This window comes from Caretta caretta, chromosome 4 (genome assembly GCF_965140235.1).
Source record: "Caretta caretta isolate rCarCar2 chromosome 4, rCarCar1.hap1, whole genome shotgun sequence".
In the NCBI taxonomy this organism is placed as follows: Eukaryota; Metazoa; Chordata; order Testudines; family Cheloniidae; genus Caretta; species Caretta caretta.
Genome location: NC_134209.1, coordinates 139846462 through 139874393, shown reverse-complemented (window position 1 = coordinate 139874393; position 27932 = coordinate 139846462). Strand labels below are relative to the sequence as shown.

Genomic DNA, 27932 nt, shown 5'->3' with positions numbered 1-27932 from the left:
GATCCACCAGAGCTTGCAGCACTATTGAAAAGTACCCCTTGCGGTTTATGTACTCGGCGGCTTGGTGCTCCGGTGCCAAGATAGGGATATGGGTTCCGTCTATAGCCCCACCACAGTTAGGGAATCCCATTGCAGCAAAGCCATCCACTATGACCTGCACATTTCCCAGGGTCACTACCCTTGATATCAGCAGATCTTTGATTGCGTGGGCTACTTGCATCACAGCAGCCCCCACAGTAGATTTGCCCACTCCAAATTGATTCCCAACTGACCGGTAGCTGTCTGGCGTTGCAAGCTTCCACAGGGCTATCGCCACTCGCTTCTCAACTGTGAGGGCTGCTCTCATCTTGGTATTCATGCGCTTCAGGACAGGGGAAAGCAAGTCACAAAGTTCCATGAAAGTGCCCTTACGCATGCGAAAGTTTCGTAGCCACTGGGAATCGTCCCAGACCTGCAACACTATGCGGTCCCACCAGTCTGTGCTTGTTTCCCGAGCCCAGAATCGGCGTTCCACAGCATGAACCTGCCCCATTAGCACCATGATGCATGCATTGGCAGGGCCCATGCTTTCAGAGAAATCTGTGTCCATGTCCTGATCACTCACGGGACCGCGCTGACGTCGCCTCCTCGCCCGGTATCGCGTTGCCATGTTCTGGTGCTGCATATACTGCTGAATAATGCGTGTGGTGGTTAATGTGCTCCTAATTGCCAAAGTGAGCTGAGCGGGCTCCATGCTTGCCGTGGTATGGCGTCCGCACAGAAAAAAGGCGCGGAACGATTGTCTGCCGTTGCTCTGACGGAGGGAGGGGCGACTGACGACACGGCTTACAGGGTTGGCTTCAGGGAGCTAAAATCAACAAAGGGGGTGCCTGTACATCAAGGAGTATTTCAGGCAGGACTGCACGGAGGGTTCCAATAAGAAATGGTGCACCTAAGTTATCGTTGTTATTGGAACAAGGAGGTTAGCCTGGCCTCTGATTGATACATGGCTAGATTTACCTCGCTGCACCTTCTCTGTGAGTGACTGCAGTGTGACCTAGAGGAATGAGTCCCCTAGACAGGGGAGGAGGCAAATGAGTACAAAACAAATCTGGTCTATTTCTTGTTTTGACCCACTCCATCTATCTTTTACATCTTTGGCTGGCAGCAGACGGTGCAGAAGGACTGCATGCCATCCACATCTCATGGCTGCTTGGCAGAAGATGGTACAGTACGCCTGCTAGCCATCCCCATCTCTTGCCTGCCTGGCAGAAGATGGTGCAATACGACTGCTAGCAATCCTCATCTCTTGCCTGCCTGGCAGAAGATGGTACAGTACGACTGCTAGCAGTCCGTATCGCCTGCCTGCTCACCATAAGACGGTTCAATAGGACTGACTGCAGGACTAAAGAGAATGACCTGGTCAAGTCACTCCAAATTTAGTCCCTGCGCCCATGTCTGCCCAGGCGCTCCCAGCCGACGCGGCCAGGAGCACCTCGGACACGATGAGGACGACTACCAGTCGTATTGCACCGTCTGCTGCCAGAAGGCAAGGGGTTGCTGCTACTGTGCAGCAAAGCCGTACCGCGTCTGCCAGCACCCAGGAGACATAGGGTGACGGTTACCTGAGCGGGCTCCATGCTTGCTGTGGTATGGCGTCTGCACAGGTAACTCAGGAAAAAAGGCGCGAAATGATTGTCTGCCCTTGCTTTCACGGAGGGAGGGAGGGAACGGGGGCCTGACGACACGTACCCAGAACCACCCGCGACAATGTTTTAGCCCCATCAGAGCGCTCCATTGTGACTGCTCTGGACAGCACTCTCAGATGCCCGATTGTTTGCCATTGCTCTGACGCTGGGAGGGGCGCTTACAGGGTTGGCTTCAGGGAGCTAAAATCAACAAAGGGGGTGGCTTTACATCAAGGAGTATTTCAGGCAGGACTTCACAGAGGGTTCCAATAAGAAATGGTGCACCTAAGTTATTGTCCTTATTGGAGCAAGAAGGTTAGCCTGGCCTCTGATTGATACATGGCTAGATTTACCTCGCTGCACCTTGACTGCAGTGTGATCTAGAAGAATGAGTCCCCTAGACAGGGGAGGGGGGGGAAGCAAATGAGTACAAAACAAATCTGGTCTATTTCTTGTTTTGACCCACTCCATCTATCTTTTACATCTTTGGCTGGCAGCAGACGGACTGCATGCCATCCACATCTCATGACTGCTCGGCAGAAGATGGTACAGCACGACTGCTAGCAGTCCGTATCGCCTGCCCGCTCACCATAAGACGGTTCAATAGGACTGACTGCAGGACTAAAGAGAATGACCTGGTCAAGTCACTCCAAATTTAGTCCCTGTGCCCATGTCTGCCCAGGCGCTCCTGATCGACCTCACAGAGGCGACCAGGAGCACCTCAGACATGACGATGACGGCTACCAGTCGTACTGTACCGTCTGCTGCCACAAGGCAAGGGGTTGCTGCTACTGTGTAGCAATGCCGTACCGCGTCTGCCAGCACCCAGGAGACATAGGGTGACGGTTACCTGAGCGGGCTCCATGCTTGCCATGGTATGGCGTCTGCACAGGTAACTCAGGAAAAAAGGCGCGAAATGATTGTCTGCCCTTGCTTTCACGGGGGGAGGGAGGGAACGGGAGGCTGACGATATGTACCCAGAACCACCCGCGACAATGTTTTAGCCCCATCAGGCATTGGGATCTCAACCCAGAATTCCAATGGGCAGCGGAGACTGCGGGAACTGTGGGATAGCTACCCACAGTGCAACGCTCCGGAAGTCGACGCTTGCCTCGGTACTGTGGAAGCGCTCCGCCGAGTTAATGCACTTAATGCACTTAGAGCATTTACTGTGGGGACACACACACTCGAATTTATAAAACCGATTTCTAAAAAACCGACTTCTATAAATTCGACCTTATTCCGTAGTGTAGACATACCCATAGTAATACAATCCAAATTCACTTCCAACATCCCAAGTGTATCTCTTCTTAAACAATGGATCTGGTAATAAGTGTGGCCCCAATTGAGTAAAGTCTTAAGCTTGTGCCTATCTCAAGACTTGTGAGTAGTCCCATTCACTAGACCAAGAAATACTTTTGTGACAGATGTTGAGATGCCATGTAATAATCTATGAATACTGAGATATAATAATGTTATGAACACTGCATGTGACCTGCTCTGTAAAGGGAAGTTACAGTATAGTATGGTGGGTTATTGGAATTTCCTGAATGAATGTATCGATCTGACTTAATAGGAGGTTGTGAGAAAAGCAAGCAGGAAAGCAACAAAATAGCTAGAGGTAAGCAACCCTTACCCTCCCAACAAACACAGGGGTCAGGGAGGGAGGGAGGGAGTATGAGGGGCAATTGTAAGACAGTGGCATTCCTCCAGGCCCTAGACCAAAGTGACATAGCTGTTCTGCCAATGCAAGGAACTAGTAGATCAAAGGGCTATAAACAGTTAAGTCTCCTCAGGAGAAGAAGAAGGATCAATTGTCACTATGTGTGACAGACCCAGAGATAGGCTCTGTGGAGGAGTCTGAAAGATTAGGATCTTTCCCCAGATCCAGGGAATGGTAAGCCTTAGGGAAAGACAGGCAAGCATGTAGGGTGTTGATTGTTTTAAGATTTGTTTTCTCTGAAAGGCTTTTGTACTAAATAAATAATGCATTGCTTGACTAATGCTGTCTGGTCACTAGTTATCACTGTCATTGCTCCGGAGGGGATGGAACTGCAGGTACTGAGGATAAATCAGACCTGCTGAGGTAACCACGGTTGATCACAGGGGACTACAGAGTGGGAGAATCACATAATCCCATACCAAGAGAGGTGATGGCGTGAGGCCCAAGACCTGAGAGGGGTGCATGTGAAGAGACCAGAAGGAGTCAGAAGTGCAGTTAACTCAATAACTTGGACAACTTTGTTACACAATGCATAACTAATCTTTGGAACTCATTGCCACAAAGTATTATTGAAGCCAAGAGCATAGCAAGATTCAAAAAAGAACTAGACATATATATATATACACGTCTAGTTCTTTTTTATATATAGTTATCTATATAGTTATATTGCAGTAGCACCTAGAGGCCCAATTGTGTTAAATGCTCTACCTAAAAATCATAAGAGACAGTCCCTGCCCCAGAATTTGTAGTCTACATATACAAAGGGTAGGAAGGGCAACAGAGGCACAGAGAGGGGAAATGACTTGCCCAAGGTCACAGAGCAGGTCAGGGGCAAAGCTGAGAGTAGCACCCAGGTCTCCTCACACCCAGTCCATTGCCATAGCCTCTGGAAAATAATGGCCCCATTGAGTGAATCCACAGTTACAGTAGACAGATTTTTTTTTTTTAATGTTTGTTTAGAATGGAGCATTTACACTCATGCTGCAGGACATAAACCAACTTCTAGCTTACCAGAGGTTCAGAAGAACCTTCCCCTTTGGGGAGATTATTCCAAAATTGTCCACCAAAGCATTTCTTACAGTTTCCTCTGAAGCATCTGGCCACTGTCAAAGACAGGATACTAGGCTAGAAGGAACCCTAGCATGATCCAGTATGGCATCTCCTCGGTTCCTAAGAGAAGCTGTATTCTGGGTTGATACTTTCCCCTAAGGAATAATGGGGGACTCAGAAATAGTCTCTGCACCTAAAACTATATATCTGGGGTCTGTAAAACAAGCATTACAATCTCACTGCACTGATCTCAGACTAAGAAAGTTGAGCTGTCATAAACAGAACTGTAGGAAATCTCACTAGTTGGAACTCTTAAAAAAGTTTTGTCCTTTTCTTTCCCCCATACACATCAAAACAAAGCTGAAGTGTGTTGCTCTACTCAGTAATAGCATTTGTCATTTTAAAAACAATAATTCAACCACTTTTTACAGTAACTGAGAGAAAGATCAGAGAATCCCTCTAGCTGTGACATCCCCTGACAGCTGTGTGCTCATCGAGGCATTTTAATGACATTATGTTAACTGCACAAGTAAAGGCCACATAGTTTGTGTTGGTTTTCAGAACCCTAAGAGAAGTTTGTGACCTTTGTATCTGTTTACACCTATTACGTATTTACAAGGGCTTCCATGCCTGTCTAAAACTACAGGCAATCAGCAGTCTAGTGACTGGGAACCTATCCTGGGAAATCCTACTATCAGCCTTGCCACTGAGTTGTTTTCAAACCACAACTTCTCTGTGCCTTTGTTCCCACTGCTGTAAAGACCCAGCCTTGTCAAGATCTCGGGCGTTTTGGATGGAAACTGCTGTATAAGTGCAAAGTATTATAACTGCAGTGTGTTCTCGTGAGTGGTGTGGGTAATGCCTAGTGCCATAAACTGTACAGTTGTCCAAACATCAAACAAGTGAACATCACTCCAGAGAAGGCCCTTTTTCTGGTGAAATCCCTAGGGTTCAGGGCATCTGACCACAACAAGGCTCGGCCAAATTCACCCAGTCAAAGCTCTGTCCAAGTCCTTCCTCAAGTGACATGTTGGAGCTGTGGAACCCACAGAAGTAGCCTCCCAGGCTGTCTCTGAGGAGTTTGGATTCTGAGGCCTTTTGAGTTATTTCTGGGACTTCCTACAGGGCATCTTCTCCAGAGACCAACCCTTCTGGCTCTGCATGGAACCACCAAACCTCAGATCTGAGGCAGGTTTCACAGCCGCGCCACTTGGGCCTGGAGAGCATCACTTTGCAGAAAACCTCTCCAGCCGTGGAGTTGTTAAAGCTCCCACACACCAGAAAGAGACTTGCTTGGTGATTCTTTGGGAAAAGGGCCGGGACACTGGGCAATTCTTTGCTAAATAGCCTTTTCCTAACCAAGGGAGACATACCTTGTGCCCAGCAGAGGATGGGAATTTGCTGGGAATGTGGTGCATCTCTTAAACCCATTGATTGTTCGATATTTTGCCAGATCCTCAATAATGACCAGATCCAAAAGGATCCTATAAACTTAACAACATATGAAATATATTTTTTTAAAGTTCACAATAGAGTGAAGCACAGAACTAGCTCCAGGGCAGAGATTTCATACCATTTTCCCGCATAGAGCAAGAGGAGGGAAAATTATCTAGATCACTGAGTTTGCCACAGAGAGAGGAACTAGGGAGTACAGGAAATGGGTTAATTACAGCATCAACCCCGCGGTGGCAGGGCATTCGGAACATATCTGCATTTCCAACCATAAGGCTTGAAAAGGTTCCATGGTCCAGCAGCTAGGCACCCAGGCCTACATTTTCAAGTGACTCATGGTTTTAGGTGCCCAGGTCAGGGCACCCTGATGGAGCCTGATTGCCAGAAAGCACTGAACATCTTCCCTCTAAAAATCAGGCCCTAAACACTGAGGCACCCAAAATCACTAGTCACTTTTGAAAATTTAGTCTACAAATACCTATTGTAGGGCTCTGGAAAAGGCAGTGTCAGGAAAGAGAACCAATTCTTTTCTCATATCCACACTGGCTCCCTTAAACTCTACTCACACTGGATTAGCATCTGCAATGATCCCTGATGTGTACAGAAAGGTGCTGCAGGAATATGGTAAAATGTGCTCATCATGTATTTTATTGTCACAAAGAGAGACATTATATTACGCACAGGTATTAATGTCTTTTAAATGAATGACCTGAAGAAGAGCTCGGTGCAGCTCGAAAGTTTGTCTCTTTCACCATCAGAAGTTGGTCTAGTAAAAGATATTACCTCACCCCCCTTGTCTCTTTCACATCCTTTAAAATAGCATTTCCCATTCAGTCCTTCCGAACTTCATTATATACCACAGCTACGCGAGATGTATAAATAATGTTAAGCAGAACATAACCAAAACCAAATACTATTCCATTTTTTAAAGTAAGTCCCTGTAAGCGACAGAGCATGCTCAATAGATTTTTTCAAATCAAATGGACCGATTCTTTCACGATTCATGCATTAAATAATATTTATGGTTAGTTCTATTGCCTATAATCTACAAGATTCAATATTGTACTCTTATATTACAGTGCAACACTTCTTGTTACACATAAATCATAGATACACTATGGAATCCTACAAAACAGACAACCATAAAGACAAATACAATCCTGAACCATGTGAACAAATATTTTGCTGTTATTTTGGAATATTGCATTATCACTTTTTAGGAAGAACCCCCTATTGCTTTCCATGGGGAGTTCTGTTTACAAACAGGTGGCACAAAAATGGTCCCTTTAATTTAAGGATTAAAAAAACCCAGTGAAAATAAAAATGAATGTGTCTGTTCTAAACCATAAACAAGCCAGAGAGAGAACAATAGCCTCACCTCAGACATGGCTATGGGGTTTCACCTGTGGATGTCACTATCCCTATACAAGGGGGAAGGGTCCGGCTCTCAAGTGAACTCCCGTCTCAGAGTGGAGTCAGCAACTAGCTCACTGGAAAGCAGTCCATTGTTACGGCAAATGTTCAGGTGCACATTATAGCCAATTCTAACTGGCAAAAACAGCCAGCAGGCCACTCACATGGCATTTGAAGGGGGCTATCCCTCGGTGAAAATAACAGTGTTGATCCAGACCCATTGAAGTCCATGGAAACCTTTCCATGGACTTCAAAGAATGTGGGGATTAGGCTTATAATGCTGTGTATATTGAAAGTGCTGGGAATGTGAGGAAAATTCAGAATAATTTAACCCTAAAGCCTTAATCCAGCAATTGGATCCATGCAGCCGGACCATATGCCCATGTTAATCATGTTGTTTAATGCATCATTAGGAGGCACCCAGATAATACGGCGACGAGTTCAGTAAACGAACCTATATAGAATAGAATACTACGTGGAGGCCCAGTGACTTCCTGAATTAATCTACTGCCAGGATCAGTAGATTATATATATATTTAGTTTTATATTTAGATTGCTATATATATTTAGTAATTACTGTTTGAATTGAAGATTAACATAAAAATTTTATGAAAGAAACAAACAAAAATAATAACCCTCCTATGTATTGTCTAAAAATACATTTGCAGTCCTACCTATTTTGCATAGCTAGTTTCATCCCAACATCTATTTCAAGAAATGTTGTAACTATTCAGATACTCTTCATGCTAAATCACCAAACTGCACTCTGCTGGCCAAAAGTTATACGGCACCAGAAGTATTTTCTCAGCATTCTCAAGTGCATAGCACAGCTGTAGCTGCTGTAAAAAGAACAGCAGCATTTGAGATCACACAGCCAAATGCAGCAATTGTTCCTCTTCTAGATGCCAGTCCAAATCCAGATTATTTGGTTTGATGCCCAAAATGGATTCCCCTTCCTAGATTCCTTCCTAAAGATAAAGCTAAGTAATGCCTCGCCTTTTAAAATAACCAGTCTTCACGGATACACTGATAGGCCTAGCAAGATCTCCATGATTTTTGATCTTAAAGAAGCCTCTTGTCACAATACTTATGCAACATGCTCCCTCTCTCAAGGCTAGAGCTGACTGTTTCAGAGGGAAGGGAAGGATATTTAGCTCAAAAATCTCAGCATCCCTGATAGGAGAAGCATATGTATCCTGCTCCACACACTGGCATGCCGGGATACAATGGGACTGTGCCGTGCTAGTTTACAGGCAATTGCACTAATTATTTCACATTCACCATCTTTTCTAGTTACATTGATTATAAATTTAAGGCAAAGGTGGCGACTCTCTGTTGAAGGGTATCCTGCTACTTTAAGAGAACAGAGAAATAGGGAGTACTAATATATATATATTGTTTACCAAAGAACATGGGATCAGTGCTACTTATAGATACACACGCACTGCCTATGAATGTGAGATTCTTAAATATCCACATGAAAACAAACCATTCTATTCTGTGCTATAGATTAGTTAGGTCCACATCTCCCCCTCTCCCCCCGAGCACTCTCTGCTGCACTGTCTCCCCCAGTCCAGCCCTATGGCATCACACTGGGATGGGGGTGGTGGGTATGCAGATCAAGACAGCTGAGTTATGTTCTTTGCCTTCTGTCCCCATGGAGAATCCCCAGACTAGATTACACGGACCGAGGCTATATTATCTTCTCCATAGAGTTCCTAGGTGGGGGTCCTGAGTGAAGCCAAGGCCAGAGCAGTCCTGATAGTGGGGCTTCAGTGAAGCAGTATTTCCAGAAAGGATGCCAGGAACCAGGACTATTGTGGTTGCACAGAATGCCGGGGAGCAGGGCTTCTGGCCTTTCCCATGGTAGATGGGGCTGGAACATCTGCTTCCCTCAGTGATGCAACACAAGGAACAAAGCTTGGATCAGCATGGAGGAATCTCCTAAAGGGATTCTCACAGAAATTCCCTCTCTCAGAGCCCTCTCCTCAGATCTTAAAGCAGGTGGAGATAATCTGGGCCCTGGGTTTATAAAGTAACATTTTATCACCATTAAAATAGGAGAAGCCCACAGTGAATGCTAGGAGAATGAGGGAGCTGGAAGAAGAATGTTCTGGCTTCCATGTCTGATTTTACTGTACAGCTCTCTTGCTCTGTGGGGCATTTACATCATATGGAGTTGTCTCTCTTATTTCCAGCTGCTAAATTACATCAAAGACTGCTGTAAACTCATTAAATGCTCCTACCGTTTTTCCATGTAAGCATGTCCTGGATTTGCTACGAGGGACATTATTACAATGGCACGTGGGAGGAGCCATCACACACAGGAAGGGACATGTCTTATGAACCTTCACAGTATTTAAATATGGTTCATGCTATGAAGGTGCTTGAGAAGCCCTATCCCATTGCTTTAAAACAATGGGTATTTAAAACATTATTTTAAAAAAAAAACCTGCTAGCATCATCTGGGGGGGGGGGGGGGGCGGATTCAAAAATGCAAATAATTCCTGTAGATTGCTTTTACCAAGAACAGGACTGCAAATGACTTAGTACATATAATGCAAAAGCAGGGTATGATGAAAATAGTAAAGCTATTGTTTTAATTATTTCCATTTAAATATATTTACAGACATGCACTACATAAAAGGCAAATCATGAAGGTGTGGTATTGGCTTGGCTGAATGACTCATACCTGCCTAACATTCAGTGAGGATGAGGGAAGATGAATGAGGTCTATGGTCTCATACTGCAAGGTTGTAACTCTGGCCTAGGCTTTTCCAGTCTTCCTGCACAAACTGTGCACCTTCTAACTCACTGGGTGACAGAATGAACACGAGACAACTCGTCCAGAGGAACTGGACTCACACAAAGCTAGCATTCCCAGAGTCCCAAGCAGGAAGAAGCTTGTTCATGGTAAAACAACCTGCTGAGAGGTAAGAGAGAACAAGAATGGTCATATTTAGGGCCCTAAAAACGTGTCACGGACCATGAAATCTGGTCTTTTGTTCACTTTTACCCTATACTCTACAGATTTCTCCAGCATTTCTCAAACTGGGGGTCCTGACCCAAAAGGTGGGGTCGCAGGGTTATTGTAGGGGGGGTTGCTGTATTGCTACCTTTCTGCACTGCCGTCAGAGCTGGGTGGCTGGAAAGTGGCAGTTGCTGGCCAGGCGCCCAGCTCTGAAGGCAGCACCCAGCTACCAGCAGCCCAGAAGGATGTCAATACCGTACCACGCCACCCTTACTTCTGCACTGTTGCCTTCAGAGCTGGGTGGCTGGAGAGCGGTGGCTGCTGGCTGAGGGCCCAGCTCTGAAGGCCGCAGTGGAGAAGTCAGGGTGGCAATATCGTACCACGTCATCCTTTCTTCTGCACTACTGCCGCCAGCAGCGCTGCCTGCAGAGCTGGGCTCCCGGCCAGCAGCCACCGCTCTCCAGCCGCCCTGCTCTGAAGCAGAGTAGAAATAATACAATAGCCTTGCAACTCCCCCGCAGCTTCCTTTGGGGTCAGGACCCTACAGTTACACCACCGTGAAATTTCAGATTTAAATAACTGAAATAATGAAATTTACAATTTTTTAAATCCTATGACCATGAAATTGACCAAAATGGACGGTGAATTTGGGAGGGCCCTAGTCATACTGGGTCAGACCAATGGTCCATTTAGCCCAGGATCCTGTCTTCCAACAGTGGCCGGTGCCAGAAAGGATTCAGAGGGAATGAATGGAACAGGGCAATTATCAAGCGATCCAGCTTGTTCTCCAGTCCCAGCTTCTAGAAGTCAGAGGTTTAGGGACACCCAGAGCATGGGTTTGCATCCCTGACCATCCCTAACAACCATTCATGGACCTATCCTTCAGGAACTTATCTAATTCTTTTTTAAACCCAATTATACTTTTAGCCTTTACAACATCCCCTCGCAACGAATTCCACAGGTTGACTGCATTGTGTGAAGTGCTTCCTTACGTTAGTTTTAAACCTCTTGCCTATTAATTTGAGTGACCCCTGATCCTTGTGAAAGGTAAATAACACTTCCCTATTCACTTTTTCCATATCAGTCATGATTTTACAGACCTCCATCATATCCCCTCCTCCGCATCATCTCTTTTCTAGACTTAGATGAACTGTTCCAGGCTTTTTAATCTCTCCTCACATGGAAGCTCTTCCAGTCCCCTAATCATTTTTGTTGCCCTTCTCTGCACCTTTTCCAGTTCTAATATATCTTTTGTGAGATGGGGCGAACAGAACTGCATGCAGTATTCAAGGGATGGGTGTACCATGGATTTATATAGTGGTGGTATATTTTCTATCTCATTATCTATTCCTCTCCTAATGGTTCTGAACATTGGTAGCTTTTTTGCCTGATGTTGCACATTGAGCAGATGTTTTCAGAGAACTAGCCATGATGATGCCATGGTCTTTTTCTTGAGTGGGAACTGCTAATTTAGATCCAATCACTTTGTATGGAGAGTTGGGATTGTTTTCCAACATACAATACTTTGCACTTAAGAGCCCAGATGCCAGGGAACAGCTCCACTCAGACATTATCAACTTTATCAGACTCCAGCTGGGAGACCCTAATCAAACGCACTGACATAGGAAAGCATCACTTACTGCATCAAAGCAAGATAAAGACCCCACGCATGTAGCCAGAAAGGGGAAACTTTGATTGGTGTTCTCACTGCATTCAACGTCATAAAACACATGCAGCGTGGGGAAAGCAGCAGGCAGAGCTCAAAGCTAGTCCAACATTGAAGAAAGCACATGGGTTCCATATATGGGAAAAACAGCAGGCAGAGCACTAAACAGGCCCAGGTGCTTGGTCCTGCTCTGCTTTCTTTGTGCCACTCAGGCAATTCAAAGGAAATGGCCCACAAGGTGCCAGCTAGGGAGATCCTGGAGGAAGGGCCAGGGGGCCTAGAGGCAGGATAGCTAGCTCCTGCATTACCAGCAGCAACAGTCCAGGAGGCACAGTCAGCAAGCATTACACTCCAGCTCTCCTCAGGTGGAGGACAGTCTTTTTAGGGACTATCAGCTGCCATGGGTTAGAAGCTGGCCCTTGCAGGCCAGGATGGAGCCAGATGGAGTACTAGAGAACAAAAACCAGTTCCCTGGTAATTCCTATCTCTGCCCCCAGGCCTGAGCATATTTTGATTACACAGGAGAATCTGGGACAAAGTTCCTACCTACTTAATACAAATGGCACCATTTGTGTGTTATGAACAATTCTGTGTTCAGGACACCACAGAAATTAGCTTTTGTTTATGGTGATCCCACTGCCCCAGCATTATCGATTGTAACATATAGCGCTAAGTGGAAAGCTACAATAACATTTTTTAAAATTACATTTACATCATTTTTCTTTACAATACACATGCTATTTTGCTGAAATGCCAAAATAAAGCAATTCCACTCAAGATAAAGGTTAAAAGTAACTTCACCGAGACTAAAAACCTACATTAAAAATAACATCCTCACCCGTTTATTGTTGATTTCACCACTTAGCCTCGTTTTTTTAACTCAGTATGAATACAATTTAATTGCAGAAGTCACACACACAGCTCTATTTTTTCCACACACATACTGAACACATATTCAAAGTTTAATGTGTGTCTTGGTTTGCTCCTCTTGTCTTACTCAGAGCGTCCATTGCCACTGAGCCCAAGTCCATCTCTTAAATCAGACGAAACAGGGATGCAAAAATGTAGATTTCTGAGTGATGTTCTCCTCTGTCGTGCATTGTACTAGTGCATTCAACCAGTGTGTCAGAATTCAATCAGATAAGCTGGGGGAGGGGATTATTACACAATACAGAAATATATTTTTACATGTATCTTAACATGCCATATGGCTGCTTGCCCTACTATAGTACAGTGCAATAAATACAAATATATTCACACTAGAAAAGTTTTAACTGCCATGATCTACATCTGGTTTATGAGTACAAATTCACCTAGTCAACAATATAACAAACTGAGCAAGAAAAAGTGGCATTGGCAGTAATAGTCTAGTACGAAACGCAAGGCTAGAAGCAAAGTGTTTTCAAGCTACAGAAAATTTGCTAGCTTCTAATATGAGGATGTAGGGCCCAATCCTGCAAGGTGCAGATTTGTGATCAGTAGATTGCATCAGAACATGGGTTGGTTTTTTTTCCAATTTAACAATGAATACTCTGACAGTTTATTTGGCTTTGCTAACCGTTTATAAATAACACACTATGTCTATTAAACTATACAGCAACATGACATTTATAGCCTAATCCTGAATACAAAGTTCAAAGAACATGACTACAAAGGCCAAAGAGCAAATGTCATTGACTAAAAGCATTTCCACTTAGAACTCCATTTTATTGAATATTCTGTTACACAAACATTTCTTGATCATGAAAGCAAAAGGAACAGGATTTCCTGTTCCACTCCATTCCAGTAGTAATTTATCCATACACCACTTTTATAAATTAGTGATGGAATTTAACAGTTAGCCCCTCAGGGCTATATATTTATATATTTTATATATATGCACATTTACTTTGAGTTCTATGTAAAAATTGAAAAAATGTTTGAAAGAAAACTCAGAATATATCACAGCTTTTTTTTCCCAGGAAAAAAAAATTAGTTTTATAACACTATTCAATTTATCAAACTTTTTCGGAAGTATTTACTTTGAATTATGTACACATTACTGGAAATAAAACTTTTTCCACAAACATTCCTTAGGGTGACAGTTATCAACAGGATGACAGAAGAATAGCAGGATGAATATTAAACATATTGAGGGGAGAAGAGGGAGGAGGTGATCGGTTTATACTTTAAAAAGTCACCATATAATTAAGTACAAAAACCTGCATTGAATGACAACTGCTGGTGTAGAAACTTGATCAGATATGGAGACCAAGAGTATAGTAAAGCTCTATGGTAATATTATTTCTGTAGCATTTCCACTCTGTATGTATATACTAAATGTTGGCAAAGTTTCTGTAGCATTAGCTTATACAAACACAGGAGTCCTCAGTCTGCTGCATAAAATGGAACAAGTGTTTTTGATTCTTCTGAAATGCACCCGTAATTCAGAGTGTCACTTACAAACTGCATATTGAATCACTTCTTCAGAAAAATATCTGTTTGGCATCTCCAGGACTCTGTTCCATTGGACAATAGGGGCATTTTAATCTAGAGACAAAGACAACGTGTTAGGGTTGTTCTAATATGACAGCCGCAACTGCAATTACTGGACATCTCCATTTGTTTTCACATGTTGAAATAACAGACCACTAGGAATTTACATTAATTATTATTTATATTATAATAGCACCTAGTTCTCAATTATATTTGATAGGGTAGGCAGGAAAAGGAGACTAGATAGCCCTTTCTGCATACTGCTTTCCTCAGCTCCACTGAACAGATCCCCTCGCTATGAAGCAGGGGTGGGCAAACTTTTTGGTCCGAGGGCCACATCAGGGTTGCGAAACGGTACGGAGGGCCGGGTAGGGAAGGCTGTGCCTCCGCAAACAGCCTGGCCCCTGCCCCCAGCCACCCTCTGACTGCCCCCCTCAGAACCTCTGACCCATCCAACCTCCCCTGTTCTTTGTCCCCTAACCGCCCCCTCCCGGGACCCCACCCCCTATCCAACCCCCCCTGCTCCCTGTCCCCTGACTGCCCCGACCCCAATCCACACCCTCGCCCCCGACAGGCCCCGCAGGACCCCCGACCCATCCAACCCCCCCCACTCCTTGTCCCCTGACCACCCCCTCCTGGGACTCCTGTCCCTAACTGCCCTCCCCCAGGACTTACCCCCCCATCCAACCTCCCTTGCTCAGTCTCCTGACCGCCCTGAAACCTCCACCCCATCCAACCGCCACCTGTCTCCTGACTGCCCCCCGGGACCTCCTGCCCATTATCCAACCCCCACCCCCACCCTGCCCCCTTACCAGGCCGCTCAGAGCAGCAGGACAGGCTTATTGGAAAGCCCGGGAGGTGGGCAGGCGCAAGCCACGCTACCCACGTGGCGGCATAACTCCGGGGGAGGGGCCGGGGGCTAGCCTCCCTGGCCAGGAGCTCAGAGGCCAGGCAGGACTGGACATGGCCCATAGTTTACCCATCTCTGCTACAAAGGGACCCTAGCCAGAGTTAGAATATTTTTTTTTAAAGATGTAGTTGCTACTTACCTTATTATTCATGCCTAGATTATTAAAAATGAAGAAGTTAGATTTTAAAATTCACTCTTTATCCTGTGTGGTTGCTTGCTGCATTTTGCTCAGTTTGGACTATGAAATTAGACCGGCCACTTACATTTAACGTCTAGACAGTTTCATGGACTGCCTCTCATGCACTAACACAATGCTATTCCGCTGGGGTTTCTAACCCAGCAGTGAATATGAAAACCAGAACACATCCAAGATTTTCATTTGAAAAAACCCAGCAACATTTTCTACTTGGTTTCACAAAACCCTCGTGTTACAAAAATCTAAGTTTGGGCCTAAATTAACGTTATAGTGTATTTATATTGTGCAGCTCTCTATGCTTTATCGATGCGGTGTGTCCTAAAGTGGAATTACCAATAGTTGTACAGGTTCCCTTCCTAAAAAGTACTTTCCTTATTTCCCGCATTCCTTCCTGCCCCCTCCACATCTAAGTAGTTAATGAATCACATGAAATCACCGTTGCAAGAAATATTCATCTGCTCAAAGTTATTTGATTACCCTAGTTTCCTCCAAGGATCTCCCCCAACTGACCCCTTTCCTTTTTTCTGTTTAATTTGTTTGGTGTGTGATTAACCTTGCTCTCAACAGAAAACCCAATGCATAGAAAACCTGAGCCTTCATGCAGCAATAATTATAGTTTCTGTAAAATGGAAGGCTAATTTTTCAAAGTGATGTAATCCTATCTACTGAGATTCTTATATCAGGTCCTTCAGTGTCATATAAAAGAATAATATACAGCCAACTCACTTGTTATTGTTCCAGTGCACCAACAATGCTATCCTGCTTTGAAGTCAGCCACCAGAATTTCAACTATCTTCCCACCCATGCTGCCTTTATGGAGTCTTCTCTCACCCCAAATTCACTATTTTAACCTTAAAATGGGTCCCTGCCCACACTTTGCTAATAGGAAAAGAATGAGACTTACTTGCTGCCATTAAACATTTTATTCAGAGCGTCTCTTGATATAATATGACCACAGACCAGTTTCATAGGTGGATTATTATCTGTTGTTTGCTGACGAAGAATGGGACAGGCAAATATTGAGTGATACCAGCACTTTTTACCGAGGTCCACTTCAATCTGTATAAAAGAATACAGTAATTAAAATCACCATGTATCTCGTGTAACTGCATTTCCAGCAGACAGTCATCACCACTCTATACAGGGCCATTAAACACATTTCCATACAACTTTAAGTACACCGGAATCACTTATGCTGATGAGTGGGAAGCCTTCAGCCAGAAATATCTCAGAGTGATCTTAAATTAAACTGTTTTCTGTTTTTGCAAAGCAGAGCATAGTGCTGGCACACCACTTGTAGGTACGCATTGTAGAACAAACCAGCACTGGCAGGGAAATGGACCTGGAAATGGATGATCCCACAGGACTTATCTGTTCTAGGCAGAGATTTCCAAAGCTGGCTAAAGGATTTAATGACTAATTTCCATTAGAAATTAACTAGAATGGATTATCCACATTCCTAAAGTGCTTTTAAAACTCCCACCACTAACACGTTTATGATTCACATCAAAAGTCTTGGGATCACTCCAGTCAGAGGCCAATGCAGAAGATACAAGTCCAGGCAAAAATTCTTCCACCACTCCTCAGGCAGGGGGATTGTATGATTTCAGGAAGAGACGAATGCAAAGACAGAGAGAGAAAAATGTGGCTCAGTGGTTTAGGCAAAGGACTGGGGACTAGGAACTCCCAACCTCTAATCCTGGCTAACACTGGTGCTTCTGATTGAGTCCTTTAACCTTAGTATTACTTGACCTCTCAGGGGTGTGGTGAAAATGGATTAGGCAGTGTTTGTGAAGTGTTTAGACTATGCAAGAAGCTATATACATACTATTAACGAATCCACATCTGCTGGATGATCCTTTGCTAAACCACTTTCTTTCCAGTGATTCTTTTGGGACTGGTTACCCACCTCAGACCAGATTCCACAGTCACAATTATAAAAAGCAATACTGGACTGGTCCCAACAGACACTTTGGTGCCACACATGGATCCTCATCACAACTACAGTCAGGAATGCCACGTCTACTGCTGCCCAGCTCAATGCGTGAAAAGTTTTCTCCTTCTCAAAGCAGGAGCAGAGAGCCTTGAACAATTTCATAGGCACGGCCACACGGATTTTGCTATGAACAAGCTCCTCCGGAATTGTGTCTGTGGATCCCAATTCAGTCCACCAATCATACCACGATGCCATTCCTGGTCATTTCAAGCCCACCTGGTATTGTGGCAGTACTCCAGCAAGCTGTGGGTGGAGCTCAGGCCTGGCTGAACAATGGGAATGTAACAATCTGATTTTTTTCCTCCTCATTTTTACGGCAGCATACACTCCTGGCTGTTTTAGCAGTTACACAGTTGACTTTTGGGGTGAAAGAAAATCCATACACACTTTCAGTGTAAGAGAAATTCAAAAGGCTTGCTCACTGTCCGAATCCTTGTCTGTCTGAAAGTACAGAACATACTCACCGGCAATTCATCTTTCTGGTTCCAAACTCCAGTGCACTGTCTTTGTTCGATCACAGCTTTGATATTAATTAAAGCTGGCAATGCTACACAACCTGCTGAAAAACTGCAGAAAGCACAGAAATGTTAGCACAGGATGCTGTTTTAAAATAAATATTTCGCACAGCTTTACTTCATTAGTAAGTTACTGGGGACAAAAGACTGTCATATTTCCTCAGTCCATTCTTGCCTTCTGTATTACTACCCAACAAGTAAGACTGCAGGTTGCTGGGATTCTGTTATGTTCAACAAGCTGAAGGGTAACAATTTGAGTGAAGCACATCAATAATCTGATTTACGGTACCATTTGTTTTGGTATTGTGACGGGGCAAGGCCAGATATCTATAGAAAAGTAGTGGGAGATAGTAGATATATTAGCTCCAGGCTAAACAAATCCCTGGTACCAGGATAAGTGAAATGGCAGCTGCTCCAGGTCAATTAAGACACCTGGGGCCAATTAAGAACTTTCCAGAAGGCAGGGAGAAGGCTAGGTTGATTGGGACACCTGAAGCCAATCAGGGGCTGGCTGAAACTAGTTAAAAGCCTCCCAGCCAGTCAGGTGGATGTGCATGTCAGGAGGTGTGGGAGGAAGTTGTGCTGTTGGAGAGGCTGAGTAGTACACACCATATCAGGCACAAGGAAGGAGGCCCTGAGGTAAGGGTGAAGTTGAGCTTGAGGAAGTGAGGGCTGCTGTGGGGGAAGTAGCCCAGGGAATTGTACATGTCATGTTTCTAAAAGGTCAGCTACCATAGCTGATGCTATTAGGGTCCCTGGGCTGGAGCCCGAAGTAGAGAGTGGGCCCTGGCTCTCCTCCCCTACCTTTGCCCCCTGATTAATCACTGAGACTGGGAAACAACAGAGACTGTGCAAGGAAGGATAACTTCTCCTCACCTCCCTCGCTGGCTTATGATGAAAATGGCTCAGTAGACTGTGACCCTTATCTCTAGAGAGAGAAGGGTTACATGCAGGGTCACAGTGAGCCTCTGAGACTAGCGAAATCCGTCAGGAAACGTGGGACCCATGGAAGCAAGGACAGAGCTTTGTCACAGTATCCACTGTCCAAGAGAAAAAGGGGACTGGAAACAACTCAGCTTTAAATGTGGTCAAGAGACTGTTACATAACTGGCATGGCCAAAATGTGATCTGAATGCAGCCTAAGGAGTTGTACGTACATGGACCACAATCAGACCTTTAATAGTCTGTTAGTGTAACTTCAAGAGACTCCAGATCTCATACATATGGTCCCTGGGATTAAGATGTACAAGGAGTCTCCACAGAATGGAGCTGAGGAAGGTAATGCAACCTGCTCTGTTTATGTTACAAATGTGGTCTTCAGCTGGGCTAAGATTGGGTGCCACACAGAGTCTGTTCCAGGAGCTTCCTGTTACCCAAGTATATTCTACTACTTTGCAGTACTCCAGGAGGTTGCCACAATAAGTGTGGAAATGATTTTCGGCAAATTATCAGGAAAGTCTGAATATTTTGCACTGAGTGTACATTTACCCCCTGCAACAAATTAACGGAGGACAGGAAGGGGAGCCAAGAGTTCTAATCCCAGCTCTGCTACTGACGTGCTATGTTGCTTTGGCAAAGTCATGTCACTATTTGTGCCAGTTTTATCATCTGTGAAAATAATACTTGCTCCTTCACAGGAGCTTTGAGAGGTTTAGTTAATAAAATGCTTTTAGAACGATGTCTCTGGCAGGGTCGTCTGTGGGGACTACACCTGCAACCTCTGGATCTAAAAGCATGAGCCTGTAGCATCTAAGCCACAACAGGGGCGGGGAGGAGGGGGATTGCATGCAGGGCCATGAATGTAGGGCTGGGGTTGGGGTGTGGGAGGGAGTGCAGTGTGCAGGAGGGGGCTCAGGGCAAGGGGTTGGGGTGCAGGAGGGGTGCAGCAGGGGGCTCAGGGCAGGGGGTTTGGGTGTGGGGTGCAGGAGGGTTCGGGGTGCGGGCTCTGGCCCAGCACCGCTTACCTTGAACGGCTTCAGGGTTGCAGCAGCGTGCAGCGGGGCTAAGACAGGCTCCATGCCTGCCCTGGCCCCACGCCACTCCCAGAAGTGGCTGGCACCATGTCCCTATGGCCCCTGGGGGAGGGGAAGGAAGAGGGCTCCATGCGCTGCCCTCCCCTCGGGTACCTCCCCCGAAGTTCCCATTGGGCGCGGCCAATGGGAGCTGCGGGGGGCAGTGCCTGCAGGAGAGGGCAGCGCGCGGAGCCCTCTGCTCACCCCCACCCCCAGGGGCTGCAGGGACGTGGTGCCGGCTGCTTCTGGGAGCAGCGCAGGGCCAGGGCAGGCAGGGAGCCTGCCTTAGCCCCACTGCGCCACGGGGCTGGTAATCCCAAGGGCCATAGTTTGCCCACCCCTGATCTAAGCTAAAGAATCAGATCCATTACCTCAGACACAGTAGCCAATTCAAACCATTATCTGTGCTCCAGCCAGTAGGGGGAGACCAATAGCTCCAGCATTAGCCCACATTACACTTGGAAGATTTATATTCTGCACAAACAAAAGCACCAGCTCACTTAGTAGTCCTAAAAGAAAACATCTGTGAGGGATGTCAGAGAGCCTTCTGAAAACTAACAGTAGCTAAAATAAATTGATTTAGCACATGACAATTTATCTGGATTGCAGTAGTGCTTAAAGGGCCCCAATTCAAAGCCCACTGAATCCAATGGGAGTCTTTCCACTGACTTCAATGGTTTGGAACAGGCCCAAGGGCCCCCATAAGATTGGATCCTCATTGTTGTAAGCCACTGAACAGCCATAAAAAGAGAAATGGTCTTGCACCAAAATTTTAGAAAATGAAATTTTGTAGGCAGACTTTTATTTCAAACTGGTCTAATTTTTAAAGTATTTGCTACGTACGTGCAGTAGCCACATTTTAGAGCAGTCTTGTTTATGCCACGAATGTCAATAACAACATGCACAATAAAAACACCACAGTTCAACTGATTTCACTTTGGGCCCAAAACGGCTGTCTAATCAACACAAGTATCAATAAAAGGGAGGGGATTTTTCCACCTCAGTGGTAGCAACGCATACACTTGTGCTGATAATGAACTGTGCACATTACTCAGTCAATGCATGGGCCATTAAAATGTCAGTGAGTGACTATTAACACGCTGGATATTGTTCTGGGAGGAAAAAAGATGGACTAAAAATCTATTACAGGGACACAAATTCCTTAGTGCTCATTTTTTACATCCACAAATTAAAATCAATCAATAAAACGCTGCTACAGAAGGATGTAGATGCAGGCGTACTTTTCCTTTCCATTCTGCTGCTCCTTTCCAATGCATGAGCCTGGCTCCAAAAGAAACGGATCCACTGAAAATCATTTAATACTATAACTTGGCAGATATTAATGAAATGTCTGAAGTGCGGCTGTAGTGAGTTTGTACCTCTTTAAAAGTGGTCAGCTAAGCAGGAATGTAACTAACAGTCACAAGCAAGCAGATAACCAAGAAAAACAATAGTGGCACTTCCATAGGATTGAGTCCACTGAAAGGCAAAACCCATCTCTCATTTCTCATCTAACCTCTACAGTGCATTTGGGGGATGTACAGCTCAAAGTCCGAGTGATGGTTAATTCGTCACTATCTGGGTAAAGGGTGGTTTATGATTTGACTGCTGTCGGCCACTATACTTGTAAAGAAAAATTAGATTTCGGTATTTTCAGACAAACACAACATTAATATTCACCACATAGCTCGGAAACACCAGTTCCCGTGAAAGTGCAAGATTTCATCTTTGCAAATCTTGAATTCCCATGAGTGGCTGTAAATTTTACCTGCTGAAATCACCTTCTAGCATATTTAGAAACAGAACTTCAACACAGAACCAATGCAAAGTGAGAAAACTGAATTGAAGATAACAAAATTGACTAGAAGTGTTAGCAAGTAGATAACTGGTCCAGGCTTTTTCATTTTTAAGTGTCAAGTTGTGGTACCAGTTTTCACACACTTGTCCTAAGATCAAAGTAGCTGGTTGCCGCCTCATCTTTAATATGGATGTGTAACCTATAGCATCTTAAGAATCCCAGCATACAATGTTCCACTTTGAGCTGAATAGAAGGCCATTTGGCCACACTGCATGCTGGAATCTATAGTCTTACAACTGGCTATATTTAATGAACATTAGGCAAGTCTCTTGCATTCCTGTCAAGTTAGCACTGCAGCCTGCAGCTGGGAAAAGGTTAGACACCCTGGCCTTCAAAACATTTCAGTGGGAGATAGCATACCTAACACTCAGAGGTGATTCAACCGAGAGACCCAGGAGAGCACAGGCGTCCCTTGTAAAGATGTCACAGATGTCTGCCCACTGGTTTGCATCTAGTAGATGAACGTACGGAGAGTTCTCTATACCCTGTCTCAAGTACACCAGGCTGCCCATCAAAACCTGAATATCTGTGAAGGACAAAAAACAAAACTTTAGCTATTACATTTTACATTGTTTTATGCTACAATGGGAAGATTAGTCTGAGCTTTTCCCCTTGACACAGGAAAAAAAAGTAATTTTAATGTATACCGAGTCAGCGATTATCAGCTGTGTTACAAGAGATTCAGAAATATACACACACTTCAGTACCAAATATGGGTATGATCAGCATGGAATAGATACCTTTCTGGAACCAGAACAGACTGCAGTGCTATGGAATAGACTGCATTATTTTTGCACTTCTGCTATCACCTGCACTCTGCCCCCACCAACCCGCTTCTACCGGGTCTACTTGCAATGTGCCAAATGTCTGAGCAGCTTTCAGATGTCAGGCTCTGCTTATTTAGAGAGGCTGTTACTAAACATGTTAGTTTTCTCCTACCAACAGGTGGTCGGACCCTGGATGAGGTTGGAGCACAGATTATTAGTTCAAGGTCCAGGACTACAGACAGTTTTAAGATCGGATGTCTAACAAATTACTCAGGCAAATGATGCCGGAGCTGGAATTCCACTCTTCAACAGGATACGAATCGGTCTCTAACTCTGGCACAGCAGAAACACTGGGGTCAAGATACTTGGATTTATAGAAATATACCCTTCCTTTTTTAAGATCATTTGCTGAGGTTTTTACAATATCTTCATTCAAATTTCTCTCCCTGCGGAAACAGCTGCACTCATGTTAATAGGGCAATCTCTCTATACAGGCAGAGGGATATGGAAAACTAGTACTGATGAAGTTTTCAAGGCTCCCTAACACTTTTCAAAAGTAGTTCTTCTGTAAGCTTTGTGAAGAGAGAGCCTGGAGTGCTGGGCCTGGGGCAAGATCTGAGGCCTAAACCAGAGGCTGTGAACCAAAGTCTAGCCATGCATTAAAGCAGATGCTTACAAGTTCACTGTCCAGCCCATGAACTTGGCAAAGTTGTTGCTAGTGTACTAGACACTAGATATTTACATAAGATAAGATGGTTTGACAAAATAACCAATAGAGATGTTTTGTCCAAAATATCAGGAACAAGGGGATGTAACAAACGGATGTCATGAAATACGTAAGGTAGTGTGTAAATTGTGTGTTCCAGTTGTTTGTCTCAGCCTAGAAATGTCAGGGTACTTTGCCGTACCTCCTTTGTCCAGCCTAGGGGGCAGCAGAAAGTCCCGCAGCTGACTGAGCTGAATCCATTGTAACGAGCATAAATGCGTTAGTGTAACTGTAGACATTGATCCAGGGAGCTAATACCGTGCTTCGTGGACAACAAACTCGGCTGAGCGCCTTCACCCCCGAATTGTGCCTGTGGTCTTCCTTTATGAGTCTGCTGAACTAACATGCTGCACGAGCTACTAATAACATTGAAGCTACAAGGATACAAGCACTGAGCAGCCTAAACAGGCAACGACATTCCAACCTCCCGCACTGAACCACACTGGCTAATACTACTGAGGTCTGTTGAACCCGCTATCTGTGCAGAGCTGGACAGAATGCTGAAAGAACACACGTACCCCAGCCACTACAACATAAACAGAGTATACAATGGTACGGAATTAAGCTTTCATTGGCTCTCATTTGGGATGGCATGTTTAACTCACTCATGGCTTCCCAGCTTGTCGAAAGATCAAGTCACCTGAATCTCACGACAAAAAAACCCTTTATATTCTCACATACAGCTGGAATACCAGACGTCTGCCCAAACAGTATTTATGTGTGTATTTTTGTATACTTTACCCTGGCAATGAATCTATAATAGAGAAGACCTAAATAAAAAGCCCAGCAACATTATAATTATAGTTTGAATATATTTGCTTGTCACCTTTAAAAGATAAAGATAATTCAAGCTACCAGGATGCCGGGACAGTATTCCTGAAGGCGGGGGAGGTGGGCGAATTTACATTTCAAGATATGGTGACAAGTTTCAAAAGCATTAAGGTTCTGTGTTAGCTTGTTCGAAAAAGCTAGCTACTTGTGGGAGATGCTGCAAAGCAAAGAGGAATCAGAGGAGTGGGAATGCAAGTGGGTGGGAGAGATGAGAAGGCTAAAGAAGAGTGGAAGAGAGAAAAGCAAAATATCCGGTGAGTGACTTTAAAAAAGTCAATTGAATAATATATTCAGGTTGTCTCTCCTCCCAATCCTATCCCTGCAGTGGATAGAATGTCAGGGTCAAACCTGATCAATATCACATTCTACTAGTTGTAGCCTATAAAGATTATACAAGCTTTAAACTAGGATGTAGGAAGTGTGAAAAGAAAGACAGATTGACACTTCAGATGGAGGAAGATACAGACAGTCTCACTAACCCATGATTCCCACCCTCTCACTTTCTAGCTAATGTGCTTAAAACATGTATGTAATTATCTTATGGTTGTAATTCCACCTTGGGGTTTCTGGAGAGATGAATACTTAACTCAACCTGCCCTTCACTTATTCAATGCTCTATTACCTATGTACAGCTGCTCTTAGCACTTTGTTCCTTGTGTTTATTAACAGTCAAGAGTTCATTGTGGCATCACAACTTGCTCTTGAATATATTCTAATATGAAGAAAAGGCCTCCACATCTCCCCCCTGGAAAAGTAAATAAGTGACTTGATGAAACACAGCAATAGAATACAAAGGCAATTCAAACTGAATGCCAAGTACTCAATGTTACAAATTTAAAAACAACTAAAACTCACTCACCTTTCTGATGGTTTAGAGCAAACGGCTGAAAGTTTTTAGCATATTGCAATGCCTCTCTCTGATTTGCTGTTCCACCCATCAATAAACTAATGAAATATAGCCTGTGTAGTTTAAATTCCAAGGAACTATTCTGGGCCATGAGCATTTCTCGGTTAGATACTGCCCACCTAAAGAAAATTGAGGGAAAAAATCAGTTTCAGCCTACAACAGTGCAGAATTGTTAAAATTATAACTTTCATTTCATGGAACATCTCAATAAGAATATGGCTCCGTATCCTGCACTTCCATTATAATACTCAGTGCTCAGAGGATCTCAGAACATTTTACAAATAATTAAGCCTCCCACCTCCGGCAAGGAATACCTATAAATACAAAGGGATCACTTAATCTACCACTTAAATGCCGCCACTTTTGGGGTTGAATAACGCAGCCCCATTTAACAACACACAGTAATACTACCCAACAACCCAGGACACGAAGTATACATCATATATCAAGCTAAAATTGCAGGAGAAGTATAATTAAGCAGAATATAGACCTGGAATTTGACCAAGACACTGGGATGAATACCCATATTGTGTTCCTACAGGATCTGTAATAGCCACAAATTGTCAGGACCTCTATTTTAATTACCATCCAAAGACTCAACCTGTAAGAACATGGTGCCCCCCTCCATTCTCTAGGTGTCATCTACTGAATCACCAGCATTACGGATGTTCACCAGAGCAGTCTCCACTGGGAGCTCTTTATGACAGATCTTACTAACACCTGACATTTTAAAAAATCTTTCATTTAATAACTGAACTTTGTACTGATTATCCTATTATTCTATTTTCTCTTTTATCTTCAGCTCAAACAATAAAAATAGCCTTGTCAATCTCCCTTTCCTCCTGCCATGCACAATCACAACACTGCAGTGTTTTGAGTTGCAAATGCCACAGCAAAATGTTTATACACAAACCAAATAAAGTGTAATGGAACATTCTAAACAGTTTCATGGAAACGTTTATATTGTTTAGGTTTTATGGAACCTCATTTTGATGTTTTAAACAGGGCTGGACCTAAACCAATCTAATCTTGTCCCTTTAAGAAGCCTTTTGATAAAGTCCAAATTCTAGTAAGATCAGTCACACCTGTTCGTTATTAGTGGCTACCTGCTTTTTATCTGGAGTACCATTAAGCTAGGAGAGCAGCTTTCCACCTCTGAGCAAGGAAGTGATGTAGTCAATAATGTCTTTTACAAGGAAGAGCTGGGTAGGGTTCAGGTGAAATTAACAATCCCAAAAAGCAAGGAAATATATCACCCTACCACTCTACCATATCAAAAACACTTCAGTCACTTAGTGGAAATCACCCGGGTAGGCAGGTCTTACATCTCCAAACAAGCAAATATAAACTTCCATTTTATTGCAATGAAAGAGTCACAATCCTGACTTAAGCATTGAGGGCTTGAAACCAGAACTATTGACTTGAACTTTTAATGATGCCCGGTGGAAAATATAACCTTCATAATCAGCAGGGAGCCTAGAAATCCGTTTGCCAAGGAAAAATGCAGAATTTGCATTTTTACAGAGAATCTTTAGTTTTTACATTTTGTGAAAGAATAAAAACATATACAGTGGAACCCCACGATTCCGATCTCATTGGAACCAGGGCCAGATTGAATAATCAAAAATTTGGATAATCAGTAGAATTGGCAAAGAGCTTTCTATCCCCTATTTTAAGTTGGCAGGAGGAGGCTAGGGCGGTCAGCCCCAGGTGGCAAGAGCTCGGGTGGTCAGCCCCAGTCGGTAGGGGTGACAACCAGAGCCCCAGCCACCCAGGGTTGACAGCCCAAGCCCCACTACTGTCAGCCCCAAGCGGCTGGTGGTTCAGTTCATATGGAGAGCCGGATAAGGGAGGCTCAAACTGGGTCCTACTGTATGGAATACAGACACAGAAGTATTGGGATACGTAAGAAATACAAATTGCAATTCTATTAATTTTATTATAATGATTGATGGCACTGGTAGGCTTCAAACTTGCTTAAAAATTGTAAAAATAGAACACTGTGTTCAATTGATACCTATATATACACTGTGGTTATGTTTCATTTTAATCAGGGAAAAGGGGGATTTTTATGGAGGGGGGTTAAAATCAGAGAATTTGGGGTTTTTTAATCATGGAAAACTAGGATCCCTGACAATCAGTAAACTTAGATGCTTGAATTTCAGCAGTGCAGCATAAGTCTCAGACGGTTCAACCCAACCAAGTCTGTTAGCATTGTATCTCCACTTGGGGGCTAATGTCACTGAAGAATGTAACAGCAGAACCTCTAAATCAGGAAGCTAGTATCATGAAAATATTGTCCATGGTACAGTTCTGGTCATCTGGCTACACCCACTGAAGCTCAGTCCCTTACTACGAAATAAGTGCCACTAAATGTCATCCACAGAGTGATTAAGTGGCTCATAAATAGGAAAGCCTGTTCAGCAAACACTGCAACTAGAATCACAGAATTGTAGGACTGGAAGGGACACTGAGAGGTCATCTAGTCCAGTCCCCTGCACTCATGGCAGTACTAAATATTATTCTAGACCATCCCTAACAGGTATTTGTCTACCCTGCTCTTAAAAATCTGCAATGAAAGAAATTCTACAACCTCTCTAGGCAATTTATTGCAGTGTTTAACCACCCTGACAGTCAGGAAGTTTTTCCTAATGTCCAACCTAAACTGCTCTTGCTTCAGTTTAAGCCCATTGCTTCTTGTCCTACCCTCAGAGGTTAACGAGAACAATTCATGTCCCTCCTCCTTATAACTACCTT

The 27932-nt window shown here is 44.1% G+C and overlaps 1 protein-coding gene across 1 annotated transcript in view; it reads right to left on the bottom strand.

Annotated features, from left to right (window-relative positions):
• Positions 1 to 12757: 12757 nt before the first annotated feature.
• RMND5A (required for meiotic nuclear division 5 homolog A) overlaps positions 12758 to 27932 on the bottom strand; it is a 44202-nt gene continuing 29027 nt past the window's right edge. The window contains exons 5-9 of the mRNA XM_048849204.2: positions 25128 to 25294; positions 22265 to 22430; positions 17984 to 18086; positions 16428 to 16582; positions 12758 to 14471 (exon numbers count right to left, since the gene is read on the bottom strand). Coding sequence (XP_048705161.2) covers positions 14408 to 14471; positions 16428 to 16582; positions 17984 to 18086; positions 22265 to 22430; positions 25128 to 25294 — 655 coding nt within the window. The 3' untranslated portion in view covers positions 12758 to 14407. The remainder of the gene's footprint in view (positions 14472 to 16427; positions 16583 to 17983; positions 18087 to 22264; positions 22431 to 25127; positions 25295 to 27932) is intronic.